This window comes from Dermacentor variabilis, chromosome 1 (assembly GCF_050947875.1).
Source record: "Dermacentor variabilis isolate Ectoservices chromosome 1, ASM5094787v1, whole genome shotgun sequence".
NCBI classification, from domain to species: domain Eukaryota; kingdom Metazoa; phylum Arthropoda; class Arachnida; order Ixodida; family Ixodidae; genus Dermacentor; species Dermacentor variabilis.
Genome location: NC_134568.1, coordinates 187488498 through 187515416, shown reverse-complemented (window position 1 = coordinate 187515416; position 26919 = coordinate 187488498). Strand labels below are relative to the sequence as shown.

Genomic DNA, 26919 nt, shown 5'->3' with positions numbered 1-26919 from the left:
GTGTTTGAAGGCATAAAACACAACTACTGCATGGCATTTCTTGATGATGTGCTAATTTAGTCAGAAACTTTTGAGGACCACCTACAACATATCAATGAGGTACTGCGAAGAATTGGCTCGGCAGGTATGACAATCAGGCCCAGCAAACTTGCATGCTGTGAACAGGCATTAAAGTTCCTTGGACATGTAATCTCTCCAGGCAAATGTCAACCTCACCTGGACAAGATGCGAGCAGTTGCAGAGTTCCCATGCCCTAAAACAGTCAAGGAGCTCCAAATGTTTTTGAGCCTTGTTGGATACTACAGAAATTTTATCCCATGGTTTTCTGACAAAGCCAGACCCCTGAAAGCCCTCCTCAAGAAAGGAGCCCATAACAGACAGCATTCGAGACTCTGAGGCTAACGCTGGCAGGAGAGGTGGCTGTGGTATTGCCTGACCTGAACAGGCCCTTTGTGATTGAAATAGATGCCAGTGGCACTGGCATCTTGGCAGTGTTGCTGCAGAAAGTCGAAGGTGAAAGTAGGCCGGTGTCATTTATAAGCAGGACCCTCAGCGCTGCTGAAAAGAACTATACTGTCCAAGAATGGGAACGCCTCGCTGCGGTGTGGGCTGTCGATAGATTCTGAGCGTATGTAGAATTCGCATCATTTGAGGTGCATTGTGACCATGCATCATCGGCTTGGATGTTTACAACTGAGCAGACATCGTGCAGAGTGCAACGTTAGGTGTTGAGATTACAAGGGTTCAAGTGTAGCATAAGGCATCATTAAGGACGGGTCAACATCCCAGCGGATGCACTAAGCAGGTGCCCCATCCCTGCTGCTGAATCTGCTCAGCCTTGTTTGGCAGAGGACTGGTTTCCACCTGAAGTGCAAGAGCCACAACAAACCATTCGTTTTGAACTAGCAGTCCCTGTAGATGTGGCTGATGTGTCCCCACTCACCGACACTACAAAGTTCCAGTTGGAACAACGCTGCAATATTTAAAGTTTGGCCCGCTACCTGGTGACGCTAAAGAGTCCAAGAAGGTACAGGACCTAGCTGATGACAGCGAAATCTTGAACAATGGTATCCTTATGTACACGGTCGGTGAACGTAAGGTCGCCTGGCTTCCCCAACACTTACGAGACATGGCACTGAAAATGGATCATGACCACCCCCTAAGTGGGCATTTAGGCTTTTTTAAAACTTGGAAATGTGTGAAGAGCCCGTTCACATGGCTCGGTATCCGCTCTGATATCTCCTGTTACATCTGCAGCTGCCAGCAGTGCCAGGCTTTCAAACCTCACCGGCAAAAACCAAAAGGACTGATGGACAGTTCATGGGCCACCCACCCAATGCAGCAGCTAAGTGTGGACCTTATTGGGCCACTGCCCGCAACCCCTCGGCGTCACAAGTACATCCTGGTGGTGCTGGACAAGTTCACGAAGTTTGTGGAGTTTTTCCCATTACGTGCACCTACCTCCAAATTGATCATCAATAAAATCATCAATGTTTTTTGCCGGCAAGGTGTGCCTAGCTCCATCTCTAGCGACAATAACCATTTGTAAGCACACTGCGGAAAGGCATTCTCCAGCACTGGGGAATCAAGGAGAGAAACACAGTCCCATACAGACCAGCAGGACAGACTTTGGAACGCCATAGCACAACGGTTAAACAATGCCTGGTGGGCTACTACACTTCCCACAGGGACTGGGACAAAAGGCTGCCCGAAGTGGCGTTTGCAATGCGCACGTCTGAAAGCGTAGTTACTGGCTTTACGCCTGCCTTCTTGTGCTATGGGCGAGAATTACGGAACCCGTGGAGCCATCACAATCAGGCAGCTGGCACTGAGGTGCCCCCTTCTGCGCCTCATGCCCTAGCTGCTGAGCAGGATGTGTACCTTTGAGATGCCTGGGCCTTTGCACAGGACCACCAAACTTTGGCAAAAGCCAGCCAGGCAAAGTGTTACAACAAAAAGCACACTCCAGCTATCTTCCAGGTTGGAGACTTGGTTCTCCGGGACACGCACCTGCTAAGTAAGGCAGCCATTGGATTCACAGCGAAATTTGCCCCTTGACGCACATGGCCATTTAGAGCGACTGCACACATTGGACGCGATACCTACAGACTCAGAGACCTGGCTACAGGGAAACAGAAAGGCCTTGCTAATGCAGACCAGCTGAGCCCTTATCATGTGCCTTGGAAGCCCTCTTCACAGGATAAAAGGAGGGGGGATTTGTGAGGGTACCAGGCCGACGCCAGGTGGCGTAGAGTCGCAGGCACGAGACGGTAGGCAACTGTGTAAAGTAGCAGGCACAGGACAGTAGGTAACTGTGTGTGGCAGGCAGGGAGAAGATTGAAAGCGTGCGTGCGCGGCCGGCATGCGAGGAGCGCACGACAACAAACTGAGTGAGTAAAGTAATCGGCGGAGCAAGCTGTATGCGGTGCGGCGGCACGGAACGCAGACTGCGTGTGTGTGCGTGTGCCGAGGATTTCCCGAAATAAAGAACGTATTTGACAAGGCTTCGACTAGGGATAGTTGGTATGACATAGTTGTTTACTGCTCTATACTGTTGCGCAAAGGACAAAAAAAGAGACAGACACACATGTGCGCAACTAAGTTGCGGACGTGAAATGGGTCATCCAAAGAAAGCATGGAAATTTGTTGCTGCAGAAACGTCGCCAGAACACGCTGCCAGGTGTCCCTGTCCTCAATGATCCAACAGAAAGGGTGTCTTTCCTTATGTGTCTTCACGGAGAATGGATGTAGTGTTACCTTTGTAGTAGCTTTAATTTGCTTATTATCCCAACCTGGCTTCTTCACATTGTCGCATGGTTTTTTTACTTTGTTGCTACAAGTCTTTTTTGGTCAGGGTGGTGTACTTCTTGAAAATGTTTATACATTACTTCTTAAGTTCACTTTTGCATTCTGCATCATAAATTACAATGAATGTGCCAGTTTTGTCCGACATCAGCAGTCTTAGGTCTTGTTCTTTTAGAAATTTAACAGCTGGTGTGATGACGTTTCTTCGTTTCCTGCCCATGCTGTTCTTTATGCACATAATGCCCTAAGATATGCAAACTTCCTTCTCATTATCTGGCAGCCTGTTTGTAATATTAAATACCATTTTCATCAGTTCTGCAGGCTTTGGCTGTGGCTGAGCCATAAACTTAGGTCACTTGTGTAATACAGCGCGCACAAAATCCGGAACATTCATATTGGCTAGGTTCACCGATTTTTGGTCATTCACTTTTGTTTTCTCTCCTTGGTAATGTTTTAAATATCACTTTCCACATGGCATGTGCCCTCGTTCCTGGCTTCCACTGAAGTCGCAAAGTACCTGCACATAGTATACTGTGCGGATTTCTCCGGCAGCGTCGATGCACATATTGTCCATATATAGAGGTGGAAAATTCGCACCTGTTTCCAAACTTCAGCACACAGGAGCTTGCACAGGTGCCTTGAAGAGAGAGAGAAAAGCTTCATGCATAGTGGGTGCTGTGACTGCTGACCATCAACCAAAAGTATATGTGAGACGACACTTCAGAACAGTGTTTCAGAACAGTGGCAGATGCCCTTGTCCCTGGTGAAGTAGTGGACCACCACAAATGTTCACGTCCAATGTACTCGAAATAATGTTCAATAAGGCTTCGACTGGGGCTCGTTAGTGTTACATCGTTCTGTTTACTGCACTATACTGTTGCAGAAAGAGCAAGAAAGAGAGACTGACACACATGTGCTCAATGTGCGTTGCACACATGTGTGCCAGTCTCTCTTTTTTGTCCTTTGTATAACAGTACAGGGCAGTAAACCGAGCAGTAGAAACCTGACTGTTAATTTTGAGGCACAAAGCTTTAACTTCATTGATTCGTGTAGTTGCACACTTTTTTAGGTAGGCCTATATATATATATATATATATATATATATATATATATATATATATATATATATATATATATATATATATATGACCAGGTGGGGAAAATGGAAAAGCAAATATTAGTTACATTTCTCTGATAATAAGCAGGTCAGAAAACGAATTTTCAGCTACTTGGTGCCGTGAACCAAGAGGAGCCCGACATTTGCGTCGAACTCCGTGCCAGCATATCACGCAAAGTATTCTCTCAAATGCAGATTTATACCAGCCCATGAGCAGCTTAGTGCATATCCACGAAGTGCCATTTGTACGAAAACTTGTGATGGGACTGACGCACTGGGGTGAGTATCTTTTAGTATTTCAGTGCTCCTGTACCTGCTTATCGAAATGTTCAATTTCAATAACTTTTTCCTGTAGTGTCTGGCATGAACATTTCACAAAAAGCATTGCAGCTTGATACATATATGAAACCATAGATAGCTGCGTTGTTTTCAAAATGTCATGACATATAACTTGCACATTGAGGTCACGGGATCAAATCCTGGCCGTGGCAGTAGCAGATCGATATGGGGGCGAAATGCAGGAACGCCTGTGTACCGTGCATTGGGTGAAAGTGTCCGAGCTGAAAGGTATTGAAATTTGAAATCCTTGAAAAGAAAAAAAGAAATTCGAGTCGTTGCACAATGGCCTGCTGCTCCAACAGCCACTGCGTGCTCATTTTTCAGCCTTCTCCGCACGCCTCTCTCCCGTTGCCATTCCACCCCTTCGAAAAAAAAAATGGGCTGCGCCCATAGCTCTGCGCTGTGCCACCCTCCGAAACATGAATGGACCGCACGAACTGTGCTTCTCCCAGATTGCCTACATGTTGACTGTTGCATGTTGCATAAAGCTGGTTCTTTATTCTATGGCTGGCACCTCATTCAGCGCAGTTTTGCAAACAGCCTAATCGCTCGCGTTCGACTTTGTTGGTTACGTCGAAATCATTCCTGGCCATGTGGTTTCGCAGGCTCATTTGACTAGCCGCCGAAACGGAAGATGGCTGATCCACCCGCTGATCATCGGTAATGCACGACGTTGCCGGTGAAAAGAAAGTGCACGGCTACAGATTTCGAAACTAAGGGCTTCTAACCGATGAAGCGATTGTTGTGAACAGCGACAGTGACGATGGCAGCGATGATGCAGTAGGGCAGGCAGCCTCAAGGTTGTCCTCACAGGAGGCCCGGCAGATGATTCAGTCCCTCCAGGGCTTTGTTTTCACAAGGAACCTTTCGCTGCACTACGTGGAACACCCGGATGCCTTGGAGAAGAATGTCGGCAAGCTTCGCGTAAAGCACGCAAGGCTGACAGAGATAAGAGTTTTCTCATGCTAGCTAGTGAGAAGTACATGGCAAGATGCTTGTCGCAATCTTGCCTCAACGTTTCTTCTGGATTTCTTAAGCTGACAGGCTGCTGCGGCAACCTTCTTGCATTTTTTAAAAGGCCCCTTTTGGGGCCACCAAAGTGATGCCTCGGTGGTGCTTGCATATTGTTTGTCACCCGTAACCCCTCTGTGCAATTGTTATAGCAGTGCCATTCTTTAACGCTGACAGCTGCAGCTTTTTACACGCGATCGGCGTGCCCAGGAAGTAGTTAAACGAGTGAACACAATCAGCAGCCAGACGGAGGAAGGTGGTGAGGAGGGGCACTGGCCTCCCCACCATTATAGTTTTCTCACATCAGCTTTGCCATCCCTGTATTCTGATGCTTTCATGCAACCCTGTTATAACAATTATCGGTTATAATAATGGAGTTTTCGTGGCACTTGAATATTGCTATTAGTGGGTTCGACTGTATCACACTCGTTAGCATTATAGTAGAGTTCCAACAGTTGTTCTGGCTAACATGCTCTTACATGCTGAGCCAGTCGTCAACATCAACATTATCTTGGACGGAGAATACTCCAGGATCGTGGAGATTAGTAACCGTGACGTATGTTGTTCTTGGAGTTACAGGTGTAGATGCAGACAAGGTGTCTTGATCGGGAGCCATGGTGTAAAGCTGGACGGTGCAGCTGCTGCGGAGCTCCATGGCAAGGACAGGGAATGCCAACCTCTAACAAAATGTTACGCGAACGAGGGAATAACCACTGAGGGTTATTTATAAGGTATATTTACAAAACAACTGCAGCGCGGGAAATTCAGCTGACAGCTCCAGACCAAGGAATAGTTAGTCTTCTTCGTCGAGGGGCCCGCATGCATTGTCCAAAAGAAACAAGCATGTAGCAATATGCAACACTTCTGAAGAGTTTAAGTAAGGTGCTGTGAACCAACTAAGATAGGTGCACAGCAAAAAAAAAGTCCTCTTCCATCATGACGACACACCAGCTCATACCTCTGCAGTTGCAATGGCAAAAATTTACAAATGAAGGTTTGATTGCTGGCTGTCCTGTCCTCCCCAATTCACCTGACTTGGCTCCTTGCCACTTCTTCCTATTTCTACATCCAAAGATCTCATTTAATTAAGGGAAAGACATTTTCATCAAATAAGAAGGCTATTGTCAGTGTCAAGTACTTTCGGACCTCGAGACTAAGCTAAGAAAATGGATGAACCCCTTCGCTTCCGCCCGTACGGCACTCTGTCATGCCTGGTATTCCGTGGTGCATTTTCCTGCTTCGTTGGGCGTGTTCAGTGTTGAAAGAAAATTGCTCTAAAATATGCCGGACACATTGCACTTACAAAACGAATGACTTAATTTGTTTACAAAAGGCTTCTGCATCAAATATATTACAAATAACCAGAAAGTGAGCACAAAAAAGTTTAAAGCAATCAGGAACGCAGAGTGCACTTCTGTATTTTTTGCACTCAGAATGATTCTTGGAATTTTGCACTGGCCCCCGAAAACTGAGCACAGCATCAAATAGTTCTGTTTCACAGTTTTTGATGGTATGTGCTGAAAAACATGAGCCCACTCAGAAGCCTGTACGCTTTTATCTGAGCCTGGTACTCTGGTTGCACCGGCAACAACAACAGAGTGGAGTCTGGCGAGCAGGAAGATTTCCATTGTTTCGCAAACAACTCTTGCTAAAAGTGTAGACGAATATGTCCATCTAATGTACGAAACCCAAAACAACTACTTGGCCATCACAGACAGCGAATTGCCGGCTGGGGAAGTAAATGTGTTAATATGTGTAATTTGCCTATAAAAGAGAGAGAGAGATAATGCTAGTAGAATTATAAGCAACATAATAGTACAGTGGAATCACAATAAACAGAAATCGCTTAAATGGAACTGCCTTTTCAACTCAATGCCATCCTCGTGGTTGATTGGTTTTGTATTCATGCAATTGTATTCAGCTTTGTGTCTCGGTAAATGGAACTCCTGATAATCGGAACCAATTTTCCTGGAACCTTGAGTTTACTGTATTGCAATACAAAAGGTGCGCGCACTGTATGTGCATTTTTGCCATTTTCAGGTAAAATTAATTAAACACGGAAACTTACCTTAAATGTCCCAAAACTTTCCTCCAAGTCCGCATACAGTGACCACACTTTGAGTGATTTATACACACGAAATTGAACTGGTTCACTCTGCAAAAAGACAAGAGGCCACGATCACATTCAGTAAATAAAAAATCTTAGCAAGGACAAGTAGACAATACACTAAATAAAATCAAACAAGCGACAGGTGACAGTGACAGTGGGGATGACTATAAAACAAAAATGACACAAAGAATCACAGGGCAAAAAAATGATACCTTTCATCATGCCTGGCTAAAAGCTTGCAAGTGGTTGCTGATGTAGTGCTTGTTCCACCACTCATTTTATTCTTTGGAGTTGTGATGCTGACCCCTGAAAACCTGGCTCGCCTGGCACTCTGTAGCAATGATTGTTCACGTTAATACAGTGCAGGTTAACAGTGATGCTCCAGTCTTGTGACGACTATGCCAGGAGGAGTGTTATCAGAAAGTTACAGATGGCAAAAAATTTTGTTCCGATGGGGCACATAATGCATGGCACTGACAAGCACAATGTGAGGCATGTCCACGGTTCCATCCGCCGCTTCTTCTTTCTTTTTTTTTCCTTTCCACCCATTGTAGGTTGGCGAATCAGCCTGGCTGACACACAGCTGTTACTCTACTTCAGAACAGACAGAGGAATGTTTCCTTTGGACCAATTTTAGCAGGAATCAAGTCTCATTCTCCTGGTTGTGCAAAGTGACACCAAAAAAGCAGGCTCAAAAAGAGATTTCTCCAGAAGCGCGCGAGGTGCACACACATTTTCTTCTTGCCCACAGCTTTTGGGAATCACTCACACTTGAGCTGATCCATCATCCCTTTCACCTACAGTAAGTGCACAGCTTGCGTTACTTTTTTCTGAACACTCAAAGAGCAGTGACTAGTGCTTATGTGTTTTTTGCCATGCTAGAGTAGATAAGCATAGCTGTAAGAAACCTTCCTCCCTCAGTAACATGCTGCAGCACCCATACTGTGCGTGGCCCTCAGGCCCAAGAGCCTTTGCTCCCCATGCCAACTGGGACGAAGCATACGTAAAGCGACAAGTTTCACTGCGAGTCAAATGTGCATAAACATCTTTTTCATGAACTTTGGTGCCACACTCAGTCCTCTTTGGACAATGAGTGCATGCTCACAGCGATGGCTGACATGGCCCGGAAGCTCACTAAATTTGAACCTGCAGTGGCTAGTACTTGTTGAGTACCAGAGTACCAGAGAGAGAAAACAATGTGCAAAGAAATCAGAAATCCGTGTGCCCAAACAGGACTGCAATTCCTGTATGAATATTTTAAATTAGCACCCATATTTGTTACATAAGTAATGAATGAAAAGTTTGCTGCCAGTGATATTTTGGAATATAATCGGTATGCATTTGTACACTTCCTGCAATAGAAAATCAGAGCTTTAGGTGGGACATGAGCTATCTCTAAAGCGAGGACGCCTACCCACGATTGCAAGGTACAGTAGAACCCCATCGATACATTTTTAAAGGGACTGTAGAAAAAAAAAAAACATACCAGCCGGGAAAACATAACCATGAGAAAGGGCACAAGTCGCCACAGCACAACATCAGAAACAGTCCGAGTGGCTGCCAGTGCAGTTATTAGATGTCTTGGTGCTCGTACTGTGACCAGGAATGACACATGCACATGTATAATTAAGGGACGCGTACGATGTTCCATGACAGTGGCCTCTAACTGCAATATTTTGTGCACGTTTCACCACATAACATGATCCTACTGCACAAAGCTGACTAAAGAGAACCAGCATTGTGAAATGCAAATAAGACCCTTACAGGCCCCAAATTAAATGTACCCCTGTACTCGGCAGAATTGGCCCAGTGTGCATGGTTCCTGATAGGCTTTAATCGATGTGCACTTTTTTCAGGTGTTTAACCAACTTCTCTGTGCATGCTTTCTCCCAATGTTTGTGCAATACCTGGCTTGCGCAACTTTGTTCATTTATTGCAAATTTTGGTTGCTTGTTGCAACTAATTGGTCGCTTGCTGCAACAAACTGGCAGCGTGTTACAACGAATAAGCAGCTCGTTACAATGAATAAGTAGCTTGTTGCAACATGCAAAAGCAAATTTCCCCCTGCACCATTGTATTTATGTGGCGGCCACTTTCAAATGCAACGTAAGTTGCGGGAACATTACAGAATGGCACTGTATCAAATTCGAACATAATACATAGGAGTAAATGGAATTTAGAATGGGAATGTGAAAATGCGACGTAGCAGCTGGGAAAACACACCAGCAAGGAACGTATCGACGGAGGTTCAACTGTAGTAATAGAACTGTTTCTTTAAATATGCTTAGGGGCAAGAACACCGAATGCTGCATGCAAAACAAGGTTTCGCTGAGGAAACAACCTTTTGCAAGAAATGGTCCTTAGTAAAACTGATGGAAAAGGATGAAAGGCTAGCCAGGGAAGTCACTAAGATGTGAAATTTTTTTTAAAAGGCGGGCCTCTACTACTTATCCATAAAATGAGACCAATCTGAAGTTTCTATACAATATTCTACTGTTGGTGCTTCTGGCCAATATCGGAGTCTATGGTGAGTTAAATGGCTCTCTTTGGCATGTACGAGGTACTGGAATTGCAACGTGATAAATGCATTAAACATATTTACATAATTATGCTTTACACTTTGTTGAATTTCATATGTCATATACAGGCAGCACACAACGTCTATCAAGAAAAGCTATGTACAACTTAGTCATTTCGTCTATTTTCCCACATGCCCTTGCTTGCATTCTTCAAAGGCAAAGTGTAACATACTTGATCATGGTAGGCAGCTTTCCTGGAGGGCATTGCAGTCGCTCTCTGCATTAGTTTTAGAGCCCCTTCATGGTTTCTGCAAATCACAACGGTACAAAAATTCAGAAATAGGAAATATTATGAACAACTGGCAAACTGTTCTGCAAGGGCTCCAAAAACAGTCAATTTTAAAATTGTTCTAAGGAGACTGACAACATTCTTGTGGTGAGATTATGGTGCAGATCAAAATATCATGCTTTGCTTCATAATTCAAGAAACAAGGAAATTTTGCAAAAAAAAAAAAGAAATTTTATTTTGAAATGGGAACAGAAATATCTGCAAAATGACACAGGACACCTCTCTCGTCAACTATCGTCAATTATTTAGTAGCCAGTTCCAAGTGAGCTCACATCAATCAACATCCTATTGCAAGAAGTAAAAGCAAGCTAACCGCTACCAGCAATGAAGCAATGACCAGCTGGCCTTCCCGAGTACATTTTTGTGATGCGCATACATGCCATAGTTGTCAAGTGCATTCTGCTTTCCAGCAAAAACTATTTGCTTGCTACCACTAAAGCTTTTGCACCCTTTAATGTTTTATTTGAAGAATGGATAACATTTTTGAAAACTGTCAATGCATTCACTTCTTGTATTGTCACATTCCCTTATCCACCTGTCACTTAGCTCCCATATTCTCTATGTGCTTTCTCTCCTTCTCCCCACTCAGCTCCCTTAATGCTGCTTTCCCAACTCATTCCAGTGAGCAGCCCTTAACTTCCCCAAAACAACAATTCAAGGAATTAGTCTTTAACAAGAAAGAAAGGGGAAAAAAAAGGAAGCCCGCATTTATATGCAGAGATTGATGCTGCATGCTTTCATAAGACTGAAAACATACCATTAACCAAGGATTACTTTTACTACCACTAACCAAACATCCACTTCCAGCCTCTCAGTGTTTCTGCATACTGTTGCTGTGTACATTGATATTGCCAATATCCAGGTTTCTTTTAAGTTTTTGCAGACAGATAAAATGCTACAAATTTTTCACATACTTTTCATAGTAACCACTCCAGGTCTATAATTGGTAACAGGACCAGACTGCAGCAGCAAAAGCCCCTTAAAGAGAAGTCTTGAAAGCCGACCAAGTTGGTATAGCTTCATTTCTCAGGTATTGGTTCGAGAGTCGTGCCAATATGCATGAAAGTAATTTCAGGGAATCTGCATGAACCAGCAGATCCTCCTCACTAATCCATGCTCTTGCAGCGTGCATGAGTGAATTTGTGTTTGCTTCTCATACAAGAATCAATGGTCCTGTGTGAAAAATTAAATTATGGGATTTTACACGCCAAAACCACAATCTGATTATGAGGCACGCTGTAGTGGGGGACTCCATAAATTTGGACCAACTGGGGTTTCTTAATGTGCACCTACATCTAAGTACACAGGTGTTTTCACATTTCGCTCCCATCGAAATGTGGCCACCATGGCTGGGATTCGATCTTGCAACCAACAGCTCAACATCATAGCCACTAAGCAACCGCGGCGGGTAAATGATCATGTGTATATACTCATTTGCATACACACTATGCTCATTTGCCATTTCCTATTTCTGCATATACAGTAGAATCTCCTTAAATGGAACCTCAAGGGACCGAAGAAATATGTTCCAATTACCAAGAGTTCCATTTACTAACAAAAATGTGCAGAGGTGCAGCACTATACCAGGTGGTTTTTTTTTTCTTTTTTTAAATCATAGAGATCATTTAAAAATCGACTGTTGCAGATTACACAATTCTAGTCAGTGAGCTGGGTCACTCAAGGAGGTGGACATTACTTGCATGAGAACTCAAAATGCATAATTGACAAATTAACAAAAAAAAATTCAAAGTATTTTTTAAATTATTTACTAAATTGTTTACTTATTCTCAAGGGACTCCCAAGACTCCCACAATGCGAATCAGTTTTACATAAAAGTGTATACAAAATTTGTACTACACAGGGAGCCCCAAAGTTAGAAACGGTCAGGGGGACTCCCAAGACTCCCAAGATGGGAGTCCCCCTGACCGTTTCTAACTTTGGGGCTCTCTGTGTAGTACCAATTTTGTATACACTTCTACGTAAAACTGACATTGTTGATGAATAAACTTGAAACTTTATGGCACATATTGCAATTTATTAATTGCAGGTGTTGCAAGGCACATCCGCTTGAAATGAATTTTCAGGATGACACCAGTTTCGAGATATTCATTCCCGAAGTTGGCGACAAAATATATGGCGTGTCCCAGGCTGTTTTGCGCTTCAATGCATAAAACGACGTTTTCTTTAAGAAGTAAGAGTGCACAGAGCGGTACAGGCCTGGCCAGTAGAAGTGGCGTCGTATGCAGTTGTAAGTACGCGGAACTCCAGGGTGGCTTGCAGTAGGGGCATCATGCAACTGCTCAAGAACTGATGTCCGGAGATGGCATGATACAACAAGTAAGAATTCTGGTCCTTCAGGGCGTAAACTGCGATGGTAGAGAACGTGGTCCCGGAACACGAACATGTGCAGCATGGGCTCCTAATGTCCAGAATTGAGACAATCGATGAGAACACGTAAGCAGTCATCATGCCGTCGTTCAGCGTGGATGTCGTGCAGATAAGAAATGACCAGGACGCAAGAGTCAGTGTCGTGCGCATCATATTCAGCGCGGTCGACAGGATGACGGGAGAGGCAGTTGGCATCCTTGTGCAAATGGCCTTGAGTAGTATAAAACATCAAATGAATATTCTAGGAGCCATCTACCCAATCGTCCAGTGGAGTCTTTAAGTGAGGAGTTAGCACAAGGCGTGGTGATTGGTAACCACGGAAAATGTGCGGCTTTACAAGTAGGGGCAAAATTTGGCAACTGCCCAAACACCAGGCACTTCCGCTCGGTAATTGAAAAATTCCTCTCGGTGGGTGACAGGAAGTGGCTGGCATATGCAATTACGCGCTCTGCATTACACTGCCATTGAATGAGTACAGCCTCATTTCCATGACCACTGGCATCCGTGTGAAGTTCAGTGGCGGCGGATGGATCATAATGAGCCAGCAAAGGGGGAGCCGTGAGCAAGCGTACGAGGGCGGAGAAAGCTTTGGTTTGAGCAAGGGCCCATGTGAGTGCAACGTCCTTCTTAAGTAAGTCGGTGGTGAGTGGCCGAGTGGTTTCAGCGAAATTCTTGATAAAACGATGGAAGTACAAGCATAGCTCAACAAAGCTTATGTCTGTGGCAGAAGAAGGAACAGGAAAGTTCTGTGCAGTGCGAATCTTGTCAGGGTCGGATTGAATGCCAGCGGCACTGACGAGATGGCCAAGAACGGTAATTTGATGACGTCCAAAGTGGCACTTGGATGAGTTCAATTGCAAGCCGGCGCATTGGAAAACAGCAAGAATAGCTGATAGATGCGTTTGATGACTTGTAAAAGCAGGTGAAAAGACTATGACATCGTCTAGATAACACAGACAAGTGAACCATTTATAGCCACGAAGTAAGGAGCCCATCGTTCTCTCGAAGGTTGCCGGGGCATTACAAAGGCTGAACGGCATAACCTTGAATTGGTAGAGCCCGTCAGGTGTTACGAAGGCAGTTTTCTCAAGGTCCATGTCATTTACCGAGATTTGCCCAATAGCCTGATTGGAAGCCTATCGATGAAAAGTACTTGGATCCGCCGTGCCAGCAGTCCAAGGGGTGATCAATACCTGGAAAGGGATAGACATCCTTGCGTATGATTTCATTGAGGTGTCTGTAATCCACACAACAGTGCCAACTGCCGTCCTTCTTCTTGACAAGGACAACAGGGGATGCCCACAGACTGCAAAATGGCTTGATAACGCTTTTAGTTAACATCTTATCGACTTCTCGTATCTGTTGTCATTCAGCATGTGAAACATGCTATGGGTGGCAGCGTATCGGATTGGCGTCTTCAGTGTAAATACGATGGGTGACCACCGATGTCTGGGCTAAAGGGTGGCCGTCAAGGTAAAAAAATGTCGCGGTAAGTTTCCAAGAGACAGCGGAGGTCAGCAGCTTGTGCCGGAAGATCATCTTGCTAAGTTCATCTGTGAGACTCGGTGAATCAGAGGTTCCTGTAGAGGGCGATGGTATTTCGGCATCAAGATCCGATATCTTGCAATCGTTTACAGGCGAGATGTCACCTAAAGACATGCCTCTGGGAAGAATTTGAGTCAAGCAGTTAAAATTAAGGAAAGGAAGCGAAGTCTGATTAACCGTAACAGTGAGCACGGTACAGGGAATGACCAAATTTCTTTCAAGCAGTATGTCAGAGGTGGGACATAATACATAGATGCCGTCAGGAACAGATGGGAACGACAGTAGAGTGATGTTAGTAGTGGCTTCAGGCGACAGGCCACTGTCTTTGGGAGAGCATAACCGTGGTTGTGCGACTGGTGGACAATAGCAGCCATGGGGCAGTTCAAGCTGAATGACACTAGACGCGCAACGAAAGAGGGCTGTATGGGACGACAAAAAGATTGAGCCGAGTATAACGTCGTAAGGGCATTGTTCGAAAACGGCAAACAAAATAGTCGTTAGGCACCCTGCGATGCCAATGCAAGCGGTGCGCATACCAAGGACAGTAGGTGTTCCTCCGTTGGCAATGCGGAGGATGCGTGATGCAGTGCATGTGAGAACTTTGTTCAGGCATTGGCGCAATTGGGCACTGAGTGTCAATGAGCGCTGGGACACTGACGTCATTGACTAAAATGTCCATCAAGTTCTGTTCGGTTGGCAAAGTGATCAGAGGATTTTGCGGTCGAGTCATCAATACAGCGTCACCTCCGGCAGCTGCATTGCTTAGTTTTCCGGAGATGGGCATTGGGGCTGCATCGGGGACGGTTGACGTTGAGCCTCTGGGGATAGGGACAATGGTCGACAAGCTGGTGGCGAATGGGACTGGCGACATCTGAGGGATTGTTCCAAGGAGCACGAGGCGTCATTGTTTGGCTGTTGCGGTGCCAATGGAGGCTGGTAACGATGCTCATTCTGTTTGGCGCAATAATAACTGGTGAATGGCGGTCGCAGAGTGGAGTAGACAGTACGGTGTTACAATGGTGAGCAATGTGACCGATACGCCGGCAGGCAAAACAGATTGATCAATCGTCTGCAGTTCGCCGCTCGATTGTATTTCGGTAGCGTGCAGGACACCGCGAACCAGTTGATGCATCTGGAGCATGAGACAGCTGTGAAGTGACAACGGTACATACAGAATGAACTCCAGAATCACCGAGTTCTTTGCGGACTACTGCGTGCACAAATGGTGTTGTAGGCAAGTTGTTCGGCTCACTGGGGCGGGGAAAAAGGGCTGCAACAGCCAAGGCTTCAAGTTCTTGCCGCACTATCCACGTCAGGTCATCTGATGATGATGGTCGCTGCGCTCCTAGCCTGTCGTCAAAAGAGGATGTCTCAGCTGTGTTCAGCAGAAGTGCAAACGGCGTTGCAATGCGACAGCTCTTGGCCTGCTCAAAGCACTGACACTCTTTTATGATGTACTGTACTGTTTCACAATTTTTGCACATGAGCAGGTTGAAAGCATCGTCAGCGATCCCCTTCAGTACACGCTCAACCTTGTCCGACTCAGCCAAATCACTGTTGCCCTTACCGCACAGAGCCAGCACGTCCTGGGCATAAGAGACGCGTACGATTCTGTGGACGTCTGGGTGCGGGTCACTAGTTCTTTCTTAGCGGTGCACTTCCGCCCGCTGGGACAGCTGAACAAGTCCTGCAGCTTCTCTTGGCACATGTCCCAGTCATTAAGCTCTTCTTCATGGTTGTCATACCACACCTTTGCCATGCCTTGTAGGTAGAAGACCAAGTTAGCCAACATAATCGTCGGATCCCATTTGTTGTGGGCACTTACACGCTCACACGTGGCGATCCAGTCTTCCCCGTCGAGGTGGTTGGTGCCACAGAACGTTCCTGGACCCCGCGGCTGAGCCAGCACAACCGTCAAGGTTGTAGGCGTTGATGTGGGCCGCGCATGTCGGGTCCTGTTTCTTCCGTCATGTTGTGCAGTCCGAGGTGACGACCACTACGGAGCTCCGTTGTTGTTTGTCGTGGGTACTCAGCACCTGCCACCAATTTGTTACGTTACAGAAGTCACATATCAAGACGAATTTATATTTATAAGAGAGACAACGATACATAAACAAGATGGCCGCAGTGTTCCACCTCTACACGTCAAATCGTCTTCTTCTGAATGCTGCAATTCTTGTTTGCACCGTAACACTATGTACCATAAACCATTATTTCTGAAGTTATTTAGTAATTTTTTCGTTAATTAGTCGATTACATATTTTGATTTATCATGCAACTAATGTCCGCTGCTTCAAGCAATGACTAAAATTAGGCTATCTGCCCTTATAGCACTATTAGACATGTCAAGAATAAATAAGTGAATGTAGCAGCTAGTTTGTCCCATGGTTTCAGCACAGTAGGCGACTTCTGGATTGACTAGGCTTCACTAGTTTTGATTTATAGGAGGCAACGGCAATGTATCAAAGCAAAAGAAAATTGCTCTTATTACTCGACTTGGTAGCTGAATTAGCACAAGTTCATGCTGGTAGAGTCCAAATTACCGAACAGTGCACTGTAAAGTGTCCAAAATTTCTGTCATTCTCATTTCAGCCATCTATGGGGCAAATGGTGGTGCTGCCAAGCTGTCCAGATTGCACATGCTATGCATTAACTATCTATCAAATTATTCCTCGCTTGAGTCTTTGACACAGCCTTATAAGGATGGTTTTCTGTGTAGAAGACAGGTGTCACAAAATAAAAATCAGATTATACCTTTTTCAAAAAGATGCTTTAGAGCTTGCTTCCGTTGTTTCGCTTACTGAGAGTTGAGAAAATTTTGGTTCCAATTAACAGGAGCTTTTTTTTTCATTATACAAGTACAATGCGAACCAACATAGAGGCTGTTGCACCATTTAACCAGCAATTCAGTTTAAAGTGATTTCCGTTTACCAAGATTCTACTGTATAAATTTGTGTTAGCACTACAATGCCTCATCACCCTTTCCCTCTGCAAGCACACGCCGGCAGCATGCTTCTCGGTGAGGACTGCACAACTTTCAAGGCACAAAGTCCATCACAACATGGCACCATTCTCTGTGCACGTGCCTGCAATAGAGTAAGCAGCCATGTCATTCTGGCAACATTGTTCAGGCTCGAATTTCTTCACTGGCTCCATTTGCTGCAATGGCTTTTTTGCAATTTGTGCATGGATTAGCAAAGTGTGTTTTCTTAGTGTTTGTGCTGCCTGTTACTGTTCTTTCCAACAGTGCATGCCTCAAGACCCGACGATGCCTGCTCTTTATGCCTGTGTGGGGAATTTTTTTTTTCTTTCAAGAGCAGGAAGAAGGAGAGCAGGTTCAGGACACTTTTGTTAGAAGGTTTTCACCTATATCCTCAACTTGACACCAAATGCAGATGCTTTCAGTGGTAAGCTTTCGATTACACTACAAAAAAGGGAGTTCATTATGGGGTTTTCAACATTGGTTTGACTGTAAATTATCTCATTACAAAGGATTATATATTCGTATGGTCCTTACTTTAATGCAAACAGAATTGCAAATCCTGGTGTGTGCAAACAAAAGTTATTCAGCCTCAAAGTTCAAATAAGAAGCACACAAAATTAAATGCATCCTCTTTCATATTTCACTCATTCAGTAACATTATAAGGTGCTAGTAATTAAAAAAAAAATGTTAGTAATGAGAGCAATGCTAGTGATGAAAGCAGACCGCCATGGTGGCGTGGTGGTTTTGGCGTTGTGTTGCTAAGCCCGAGGGCACAGGATCGTATCCCAGCCACGGCGGCCGCATTTCGATGGGGGTGAAATTCAAAAATGCCCGTGTGCTACGCAGTGGGTGCACATTAAATAACCCCAAGTGGTCAAACATTCTTCTGGAGCCCCTCACTACGGCAAGCCTCATAATCATATTGTGGTTTTGGCACATAAAACCCCAGAATTTAATTTTTTTAAATTTTTTATAAACGTGCATCGGAACCTTACCGAAAGCTTACCAGCTGTGGTGACCAAGGCCAGTGAACTTGGTCAACAAAGCTGACGCTCACGCTTTTTCACAGGGACTTTTTGGTGTGCACAAACTGAGACTACCATTACTACTGGCTAGTATTAAGGCAAGAGCTACTCCCTGATCTCAGCTTAGTCCTCAGCGCCTGGCACCCGAGTGGATGATTGCCATCTTAGCTGTTCTTCAGCTACCGACCCTCACACCTGCATCTATGGCCAAGCCAGCTCCTGTAATAAATGTCGTGGCTCATTGCTATGCAGCCACCACATAACTGGCAGTGCCCCCCCCGAGTCTTTGCTACAGCTATGGACTAGCCAGAAGAATGGTGCCGCCGAAAACTAGACAACCCATGGCATCTGCACCTCTGGCCCTGCCATCCACACAGCCATATCGTGTGGTTTGTAAAAGTGGAGGATCAGCTGTATGTCAATGGTGCATCCTCTCAGTTCTGGCGGTACCTCCTCTTTGAGAGTGAGATTCCTGCGGCTGTTTTTCTTGGCATGACCTTCCATCGCCAGATGAGAATATGTATGACGGCCTCAAGAGTGCCTTCTTCAATTTCTTCACTGTATAACTTCCTAATCAACAATACAATACAGAACACTCTCCTTCAGCTGCTCAAGCTTCTGAAGGTGCCCCCCAACCCATATTGTCTTCACCATCGGCATCTACCTGGTGAGCGCTGTGACACGGATGGCAAGTGTACTGCTGCACAGACACCAAAGGAACCATTTTCCCAGAGGCTTTCTCGATCGTTCGAAAGTGTCTCTGCCTGCGTGACTGCACCCATGAACAACTTAGGCGTTCCATGTCCAGCATGGGGCAAACATACTCATGCGGTATTTTTATGTTGTAAGTAGAACTTCCTCGATTCCTCAGCGTATTCTATAGGCATGTCCAATTCATTGAGTAATTCGGTTAGCTGGCATTGCCTATAAAAATTATGTGGATCCCACGAATTGTGGGAATCGATGTAAGTGAAGCTTTCTGTGCCGTTTGCGTCGATTGACAATAATTGACGGTGATGTTGCAGCATATGTCTAAGTTCTCCAGCTTTTAGTGCAATATGAAAGTGGTGAGTTCATGTTAAACATTACTTTGCGTGCACCACTTGTCTGCACAGTACACATAACCCACAACAAGACATGTTTGCTTGAGGCGTTGTTGTGCACGATTTTTCGTAGCCTGCGGGATAAGAACTATCATTGCCTTACACAACGCGTCACATTGCTCAACTTAAATTAAATTATGGGGCTTTACGTGCCAAACAAACAATTTGATTATGAGGAACGCGGTAGTGGGAAACTCCGGATTAATTTTAACCACCTGGGATTCTTTACCATGCACCTAAATTGAATTACATAAGCATTTTAGCACAAGGTAGAAAATGCACCCAGCGGCCGCCGGGACGATCACCATTTTAGCTGTTCTTCAGCCATGGATCAACATGTCTGTGTAGATGGCCACACTGGCTCCCGCAATAAATGTGGCGGCTCATCGCTACCCAGCCACCAGTGTAGTACTACTGAGGGGAGGTGGGGAGAAAAAAGAATTGTCGAGAGAATAGGAAAGCTTCAAGATGGAACTGGAAGGCAGTGCCCCTCCTTTGCTGGCTCCGCATCCCAATTTGACTTGGGATACTTCAGTGTTTATTATTGTGCTTGCCTTCCAAATGAAAAGGCTGTAAAACTTAAGTGCATTGCTTTTTTGCATTTGTTTGTAGAGTATGATGAAAAGACATACAAAGTGTGCACCCAACCAATCACAGCAAACAGTGTGTTTCATTACATCTGCCAAAAGTCACCACTACATGCTGCTGTGGTCAGCAAGAAATACACCCATTCCTAGAGCAGATTAAAGCGCGAAATACTCTGACGTTAGCACTGTCATCGCAGTTCACGCACTGCCAAGACCTACACTGCTAACAGCAAATGAAAACTACAGGCTCTCAACCTGTGCTGCAGGGCCCTTTAAAGGTTGGTTGCCAGTCTGAAGTAGAAAAGAACATGGTGTCACACAAAGAGCAATACTGTTTGAAGAAAAATCCCTTACTCGTGTCGTAGTTCCATCTCTGCCCACTCGCACCATACATGAGCGAGGTCTTCCACTTTTGTAAAAGGCACCTGGGTTGCTTTTTCAAAAATAATTCGAGCCTTTATAGGAAAAAGAAGAACACATAATTAGATACAGGCTATCATACTACTGGAAGTACTGATGTTTAAGTGTTTTTCAAGTCTGAAGCAAGAACTGCTAATATTGCTACATGCATAACATTTATGTGACACTATAAAGAGGAGTAAGGAAGCAATCTTATTTTTTAGTTAAAGGGGGCCTGAACCGCCCTTCTTTAAAGACCCAAAAACGCCTTGCAATGAGTATGTCAAAAGAAGCCAACCTTTCTTCCACCAACCTTTAACCCCATTTCTTGTAGTTTATTGCAATGAGTATGATGCTTCCTGCGAATGCATTACCAAAATAATTTCTCAAGATCTAGTACGAGCCCAGATACTACGAGCGCAATAGTTCCTTTCCCCCATTCCCCCTCAACGTCCTGCGTTCCGAAGTAGCAGGGCAGCTCTGGTGGCAGTGCCCCGCCTATGGTGTTACAGCAAGAGGGCTCGTCGTATTTACACTATGCAGCAGATGCAGCTAGGTGCAAAATGTTGTGCATGGAATGGCTGGAGTGTGCGTTTGCGCTCCTGTGCTCCAGTCTGGCCGTGGTGTGGACTGGCTTTGTCCTGCACAGATAGTAGGCAAATCCACATTGTGCAGTGGGGGCAGGCTGGTGCACGTCTCATTTTTTAGTGCGATCGTGGCTACGCATGGCTGTCAGCATGGCTGAGTGCATATGCAGCCTGCACGCCCTGGTTTGAGGGAATCTGCCATGTGTGAAAAGAGTGGCCATGCCAAGATGGCGTGGCATCACGTGTGCTGTCTTCCTGCGTGTTTAGTACTGGAGGTTGCATAATCTTGAGCTTCAGAAATGCGTTGAAGCACGAGACAGACGAGCCACTTGCTACCCACTGCCGGCGCTTTTCGTGATACCATCGTCCCACTGCAGGCGACTTTATCAGCCATGGGGGTGGAGTGGACACAAAAGTGTGGCTGGCTTCGCTTCATACCACCGATGTGAAGATATCATCGGCACGGCATGAAACCGTGTTTGACGTCTCAAATTCAAATTTCTCAAAATTCTCAAATTCAAGTTTGCTTTTTCGGAAAATTTGGCAGCCCCTTCCGTGCAAAAAAGATTTATCGGCAGCTGTACTTATTTCTATTGCGATAGTAAATATATGGATGCTCCAAGCAAATTTTTATTGTTGTCCTCGCCGTGAGGTGCTACATATATTTAGGCATACGTATGTATGCATATGCCACACCTTGCTATAATACATGTGGTATATGCGGGTTATATGGTATGGTACGGTAAAACAGCAGAAAGGCGGAGCCTTTCTGCTGCATTGCGGGCTTGATGGACAGCCCATAGCTGTGCGTCAAGATCGGGGCTGCTTAGGGCAGCCTCTTATTTGGACGATGTGACGCCATCGCCGTTGCGTAACACGGGGCACCGCCAGAGCGTATGATCTAAGTTAGCTACGTCTGAGCATAGCTCGCGACTATTGGTCGATGGTATGTCTGGATAGATTCTGTGTAACAGTGCAGGGTTAGGATATGCCCCGATCTGGAGTAACCTGAGTGTTAAAATGTGGCGGAGGATATCGTCTCCATCCCACATAAAAATCCGGGTTATATTGCACACCATTCTGTCGCTAAAGTTGCTCATACCAGGCCTTACATTCTTGACAGTGTTATTCTTCAGAATTTTGAAAATGGAAGCCCACAAACAAATGTCATGAAACAAAGCACTGACAACACTTGCCTTTCATCTTAAATCTTCTGACTTTAATATTAAAAATGTGCAAATATAATTTAGCGCAAGCCTTAAAAGGATGTAATTTCATAGGCACGGCTATGCACTACCTCCGGGATTAAACCACGAAAGAGGTTTGAGACGTAACTGATACGGAAAAGTGGTGGTAGATTCATTATGAAAGATGCTGGCTTTTATTAATAAACATAGATGAAATTATCCAATGACATGATTAAACAGAGTACCCCTAGCACAGCAGCTTGTTTTTACTTAGCTTACGTTTACTTTAATTCATACTGCCACTACAGCTACGAGTCTTACACTTCCTGCAATATTCTAACACGTTGCTATCACATTCATTGCTTTACCCGTATGGCGAAACTGTGATTTTTTGCATAAAGGTTCGAATCTCAATACAGTAGATTTTCGTTAATTAGACTCTGGTTAATTAGACTTTTCAGTTGAATTGATCTCGACAGAAGGTCCTGGTCGGCGCCCATACATCTCTATGGGCCCAAACTTCCCTTATTTTGGTCTCACAACTGGCCTTTGCCAAATCATTTGAACTTTATTGGTCAGCTTTGCAGCAACATAGCCATGCTAAGATGCATACACACTAGTGGAAAAATGTGCGCGGTGTGCCGGCGGCGGCAAAACGCATGTTACAAAAGCTGCTTTGCGGCGGTTTTTTTTGTGCCATGGGAGGGAACAGTCCTCGACCATTGTTCGTGGTTTTGCGTGGCGGCAAGCGAACCGCGAACGCCGGAGACCAATGAGAGCGGCCCCACCTGACTGCTCAATTTGTACTCATATATGGTGTCAGCGCTTGCTCATGCTTCTTTTGGTTTGCTTCGTTTGGTCTCGTTCGCGATTGTTTTGATTGTCATGGATTGAGATTGTTTTTTACAATGATGAGTCTAAAACGAGACGCCCCAATGGAAAGGTTATTGGAGACAGTGCGCCATATCCAATTCCATATGACAAGATGGGCACTGAATACAAGGATGCGGAGGCGACACCCAGTGCCTCATTCTCCTTTTTTATTGAATGCAGCAATGCCGCAACAGAAGGGAGAACACCAACATGATTATTATCATCGACAATGATATCATCATCTTCACAAGACATAACTCGCATTAAGAATGAAGGACAAAGAATGCAAACACAGCGACGATTTGTCAGCAGATGAAGTAAAAAACATGCAACATCTCACACATACACGCAGAGTAAGAGAGATGAGGTGAGATTTTCATGTAGTCCTGTGACTGCTGCGCTGGCTCGCTACCAGTAGGTGTGACCCTTCTGCTGCAGCTGTGTTTTGCCGGTGGCGGCGCGTCACGCACATTTTCTTACTACAGTAAAAGCTCGTTAATTCACAACTCATTAATTTGATATTTTGGATAATTCGAAGTAGCCGCTGCGGGCCGCCCAACACTATATTGAAAGCAATATGTAACACATCCCGCTAATTCACACTGAAATCCGCACCGCCACCGGTAATTCAAACTCTACGCCATCGTGGATGGGGCAAGTGCTAGTGTGTGGGAGCATTTTGGGGACACTGGTGTCGCCGCGCAGGCTGCACAGCTTTTCTGTTTCCATCTGCGCCCCTTTGTTTAGGCCTGACTGGAGGGAGAAGCGTTTGTGCATGGCCAGGCATGGCGAATGCTTCTGTTGCAGGTCGATTCTCTCCTTCTATCAAGACCTTCAAGATAATGCAGATGCGACGCTGCGTGTTTCTTTCTTTCTTTTTTTATGCTATGTCTTGGAGGCTATGCCCTTTCTCTACGAGGTGTTCTGCTGACAAGCGGCACCAGGTGATGTCTAAAACATGGCTGCCGTGACATTTATCGGTGCTTGTAGTACCAAAAAACATAGCCTTTGAGACTCGTGGCTGTTACTCAAAGGAAAGCATCACTGGGATATGTGTTTGGACGCCATATACGGATAGTGGAACTCAGCAGCGTGCATTTTAGAGTGCAGCTCTTGTTCCCGCAGCAAGCGGTGGCAGCGCAAAGGCGTGTTTATAGTCTGACGTTTTCAGCACACTGTCGCTTGCGGCTAGTCACGCTGCGCCAGCCGAAATGCTGTCTACTGTATAAATAAATGTAATTCGTAGTTCTTACAATGCTCCTATGTATTACCTGATTTATTGCCGAGACACAGTATGCATTCCTTAACTATACAGGCAGGCACGCGCAGTCTCCAGTCACAGTACTAGCACGCAGATGCCTAATAAACATACTGGTAGCCATTCAGAGCTGTTTCTTACATTGGTGTGGAAATTTGAGCCCTCATTTCACCAACCATGCGTGTCTCGTAGATGAGACCATTAGCAAGGCATAGTACACATTCCTTAATTATGCGCACCCCAGTGCATTGAGAAGCGGAGAAAAACCATCTGTTTTGGGAAAGCTAGCAAAAAGGAAGGCAGTAAGATGAAAATACTCCGAAAGTCAAGGGGATGCTTAAAGCCAACAAGAGAGTGAGGGTTTATCTAAAGTCTGCAGGCCTGCCAGTAAACTTATTAGTTATCTTGATGCTCATACTGTAACCGGAGATGGCACACGTGCTTGTGTAAACTAAGGAACATATGCTATGTGCCATAACAATGGCACCTTCCCTGCTTTGTATACTTCAATGCATAACACAGCTAAATTTCAGTGAAACTAACTTTAAAGGCAAATACTGCGAAATGAATTACTGGCCCGTTTTGTCATTTTTTCTGCCTTTTGATTAATTCGACCTGCCGGATATTTTGACCAGTTTCATTGGTCCTGACAGGACTGCATTAACGGAAGTCGACTGTATACGTGTAGTGCGCCACCTATAGAGGCACCAGTGATAGCCACCTAGTGCGCACTTGCAAAAATACGCTTGGGAGCAGTAGCAGACGACAACCCCTTGAAAGGATGGCTGAAATTTGTGGCTATGATTTCTTTTTTGTTTGGGTGCCAGACCGCTTCTTCTGTGGTGACAGCTGCAGGAAAGACGCTGGCCTCAATTGGAACGGACATGAACACTATGCTACCAGTGTTTGGGACAACCCGGTACACATACGTGCCAAGAGTGTCCCGCAAGAAAACGCAATGAACCCCAGTTACAGGAAGTGGAGCTCTTGTTATCTAGCCGCTCGGTTTTGTTGAGTAATGCGATGTCTCGATCGTTCTTTGTTTTGTAATTCTACTGTTGCCATAATACTGCTTCTGTACCTCAATAATGGGCACACATTGATAGTGCAGACTTGTATCTCAAACAAATCCGCGTGGTATGATGTCGGCACATGTCGTAATGATCTTTCTGCCGATGAATACATGTGACATCGCAGAATAAGTGCCGTTAAAGTCGTCTCAAGAATAGGAATTGCGAATTTATTGATGGAAATGCGCACACTAGTCTATTAAATCACCAAATGCATGGTGTAATAAGAGTGCAAGTTAGTGCTGTACCGCCGATGCAATTCTGCTGCATACACCGTCGCACTGCCATTCCCGCTGCAATTTTAACAATTTGAAATTCCCTTAGGGGCCTGCTTGTAAACATACAATGCTAAAGCCTGACTAACTTTTTGATAGTTTCTTTTTTTTCTCGAATGTTACGGTAGAGGGATGCCACATGATATATTTAAAGGCAGAGCATCGCCAACCAATGTAGGTGGGCGCTGGTGGCAAGGCCAGGTTTAGTCCTCTGCGGGGTAAGCTTAACAAGAAAGAATTCAGTTGAGTACAAAATACACATGCAAAAAGGGACTACGTTGTGAAACAAACAAATCACTGGGCAGGGTAAGTCTAGTGAGACAGCATTGAGGTGTAAAAACTTCCCAAACGTTACGCAAATGTTTCAGCGAAAATGGAACAGAAATACCATATGCAGCAACTATCAGCAATTCTCACCCTGAACAAACAATTTTCTTAACAGAACTACCAAGAAAGCACAATATATAAGATGTCCCCAGGCGAAAAGAATAAAGCTGTTAAAGAAGCACTTGCCTGTTACCATTCCGATAAGACAATGGCATTAGTTAGGCCCTTTACAAATGAGACAAGGTGGAAACCCCGCACAAATTAGGTGCGAAAACAAAGTGCGTGACAGATGGAGCAAGGATTTACCAGGCCGCATAAAACCAACAATTTCAGTTCTTGCACGCTTCAGTAGCTTTAACATACAACACAATGCACTCATGTAGTTGTGCTGCCAAGCTAGTGCAACACAGTAAAGAAGCGGCAAACGGCGCTCAGAACTTTAGCAAAATCCTTTTAAACCATATGCTGCATGGCAGACGAAACGAACAAAACATGGGCAGGCCATGATCAACTTAGTTGCTTATGCGTGTAAACATGATCGAGAGCAAAAAAAACATCGACATGACAAAAAAAAGCATGAGAACAAGAACTTTCCCATCGAACGGTGGCGATTCATTGCTACCGTTGCTCCCGCTGATGAGGCTTTGCGGGGAATGATTAGAACTGTATCATCTGCGTGTTTTCGCTGGTATTTGAGAACCTCACTGTGCAACAATTCTTCGACATGCCTCATAGCTTTGGCCACCGCACACATGTGAAGGGTGTTGCTTATTTTGCTCCGAAAACGTGAATCAAACAGAGAAGCACAATCAACGAGGCAGAAAACTACGGCACGCGGCTGCCTCCTTTCCTGAGCACACTTCGCAAGGCCGTCACCAGAGGCACGTCCATCGGCACACACTATGAATACAATGAAGCAAATCGCAGATTTTACCAAGTTTGTTATATCGAAATTTAACTGTATTACGCATGTGAACCAATGCTTCAGTAATGAATGTCTCATTTCTAAAAGAGACGATTATCAGTACCACATGCTTTGTCTCATGAAACCACCCATTAAC

General features: G+C 45.0%; 1 protein-coding gene across 2 annotated transcripts in view; it reads right to left on the bottom strand.

Moving 5' to 3' along the window:
• Positions 1–26919, bottom strand: part of fand (Pre-mRNA-splicing factor SYF1 fand) — a 118546-nt gene that overhangs the window by 58303 nt on the left and 33324 nt on the right. For both annotated transcript variants that reach the window (XM_075701379.1, XM_075701381.1), the window contains 3 exons: positions 20237–20337; positions 10134–10209; positions 7341–7427 (listed from right to left, as the gene is read on the bottom strand). In XM_075701379.1, the coding sequence (XP_075557494.1) occupies positions 7341–7427; positions 10134–10209; positions 20237–20337 (264 nt within the window). The remainder of the gene's footprint in view (positions 1–7340; positions 7428–10133; positions 10210–20236; positions 20338–26919) is intronic.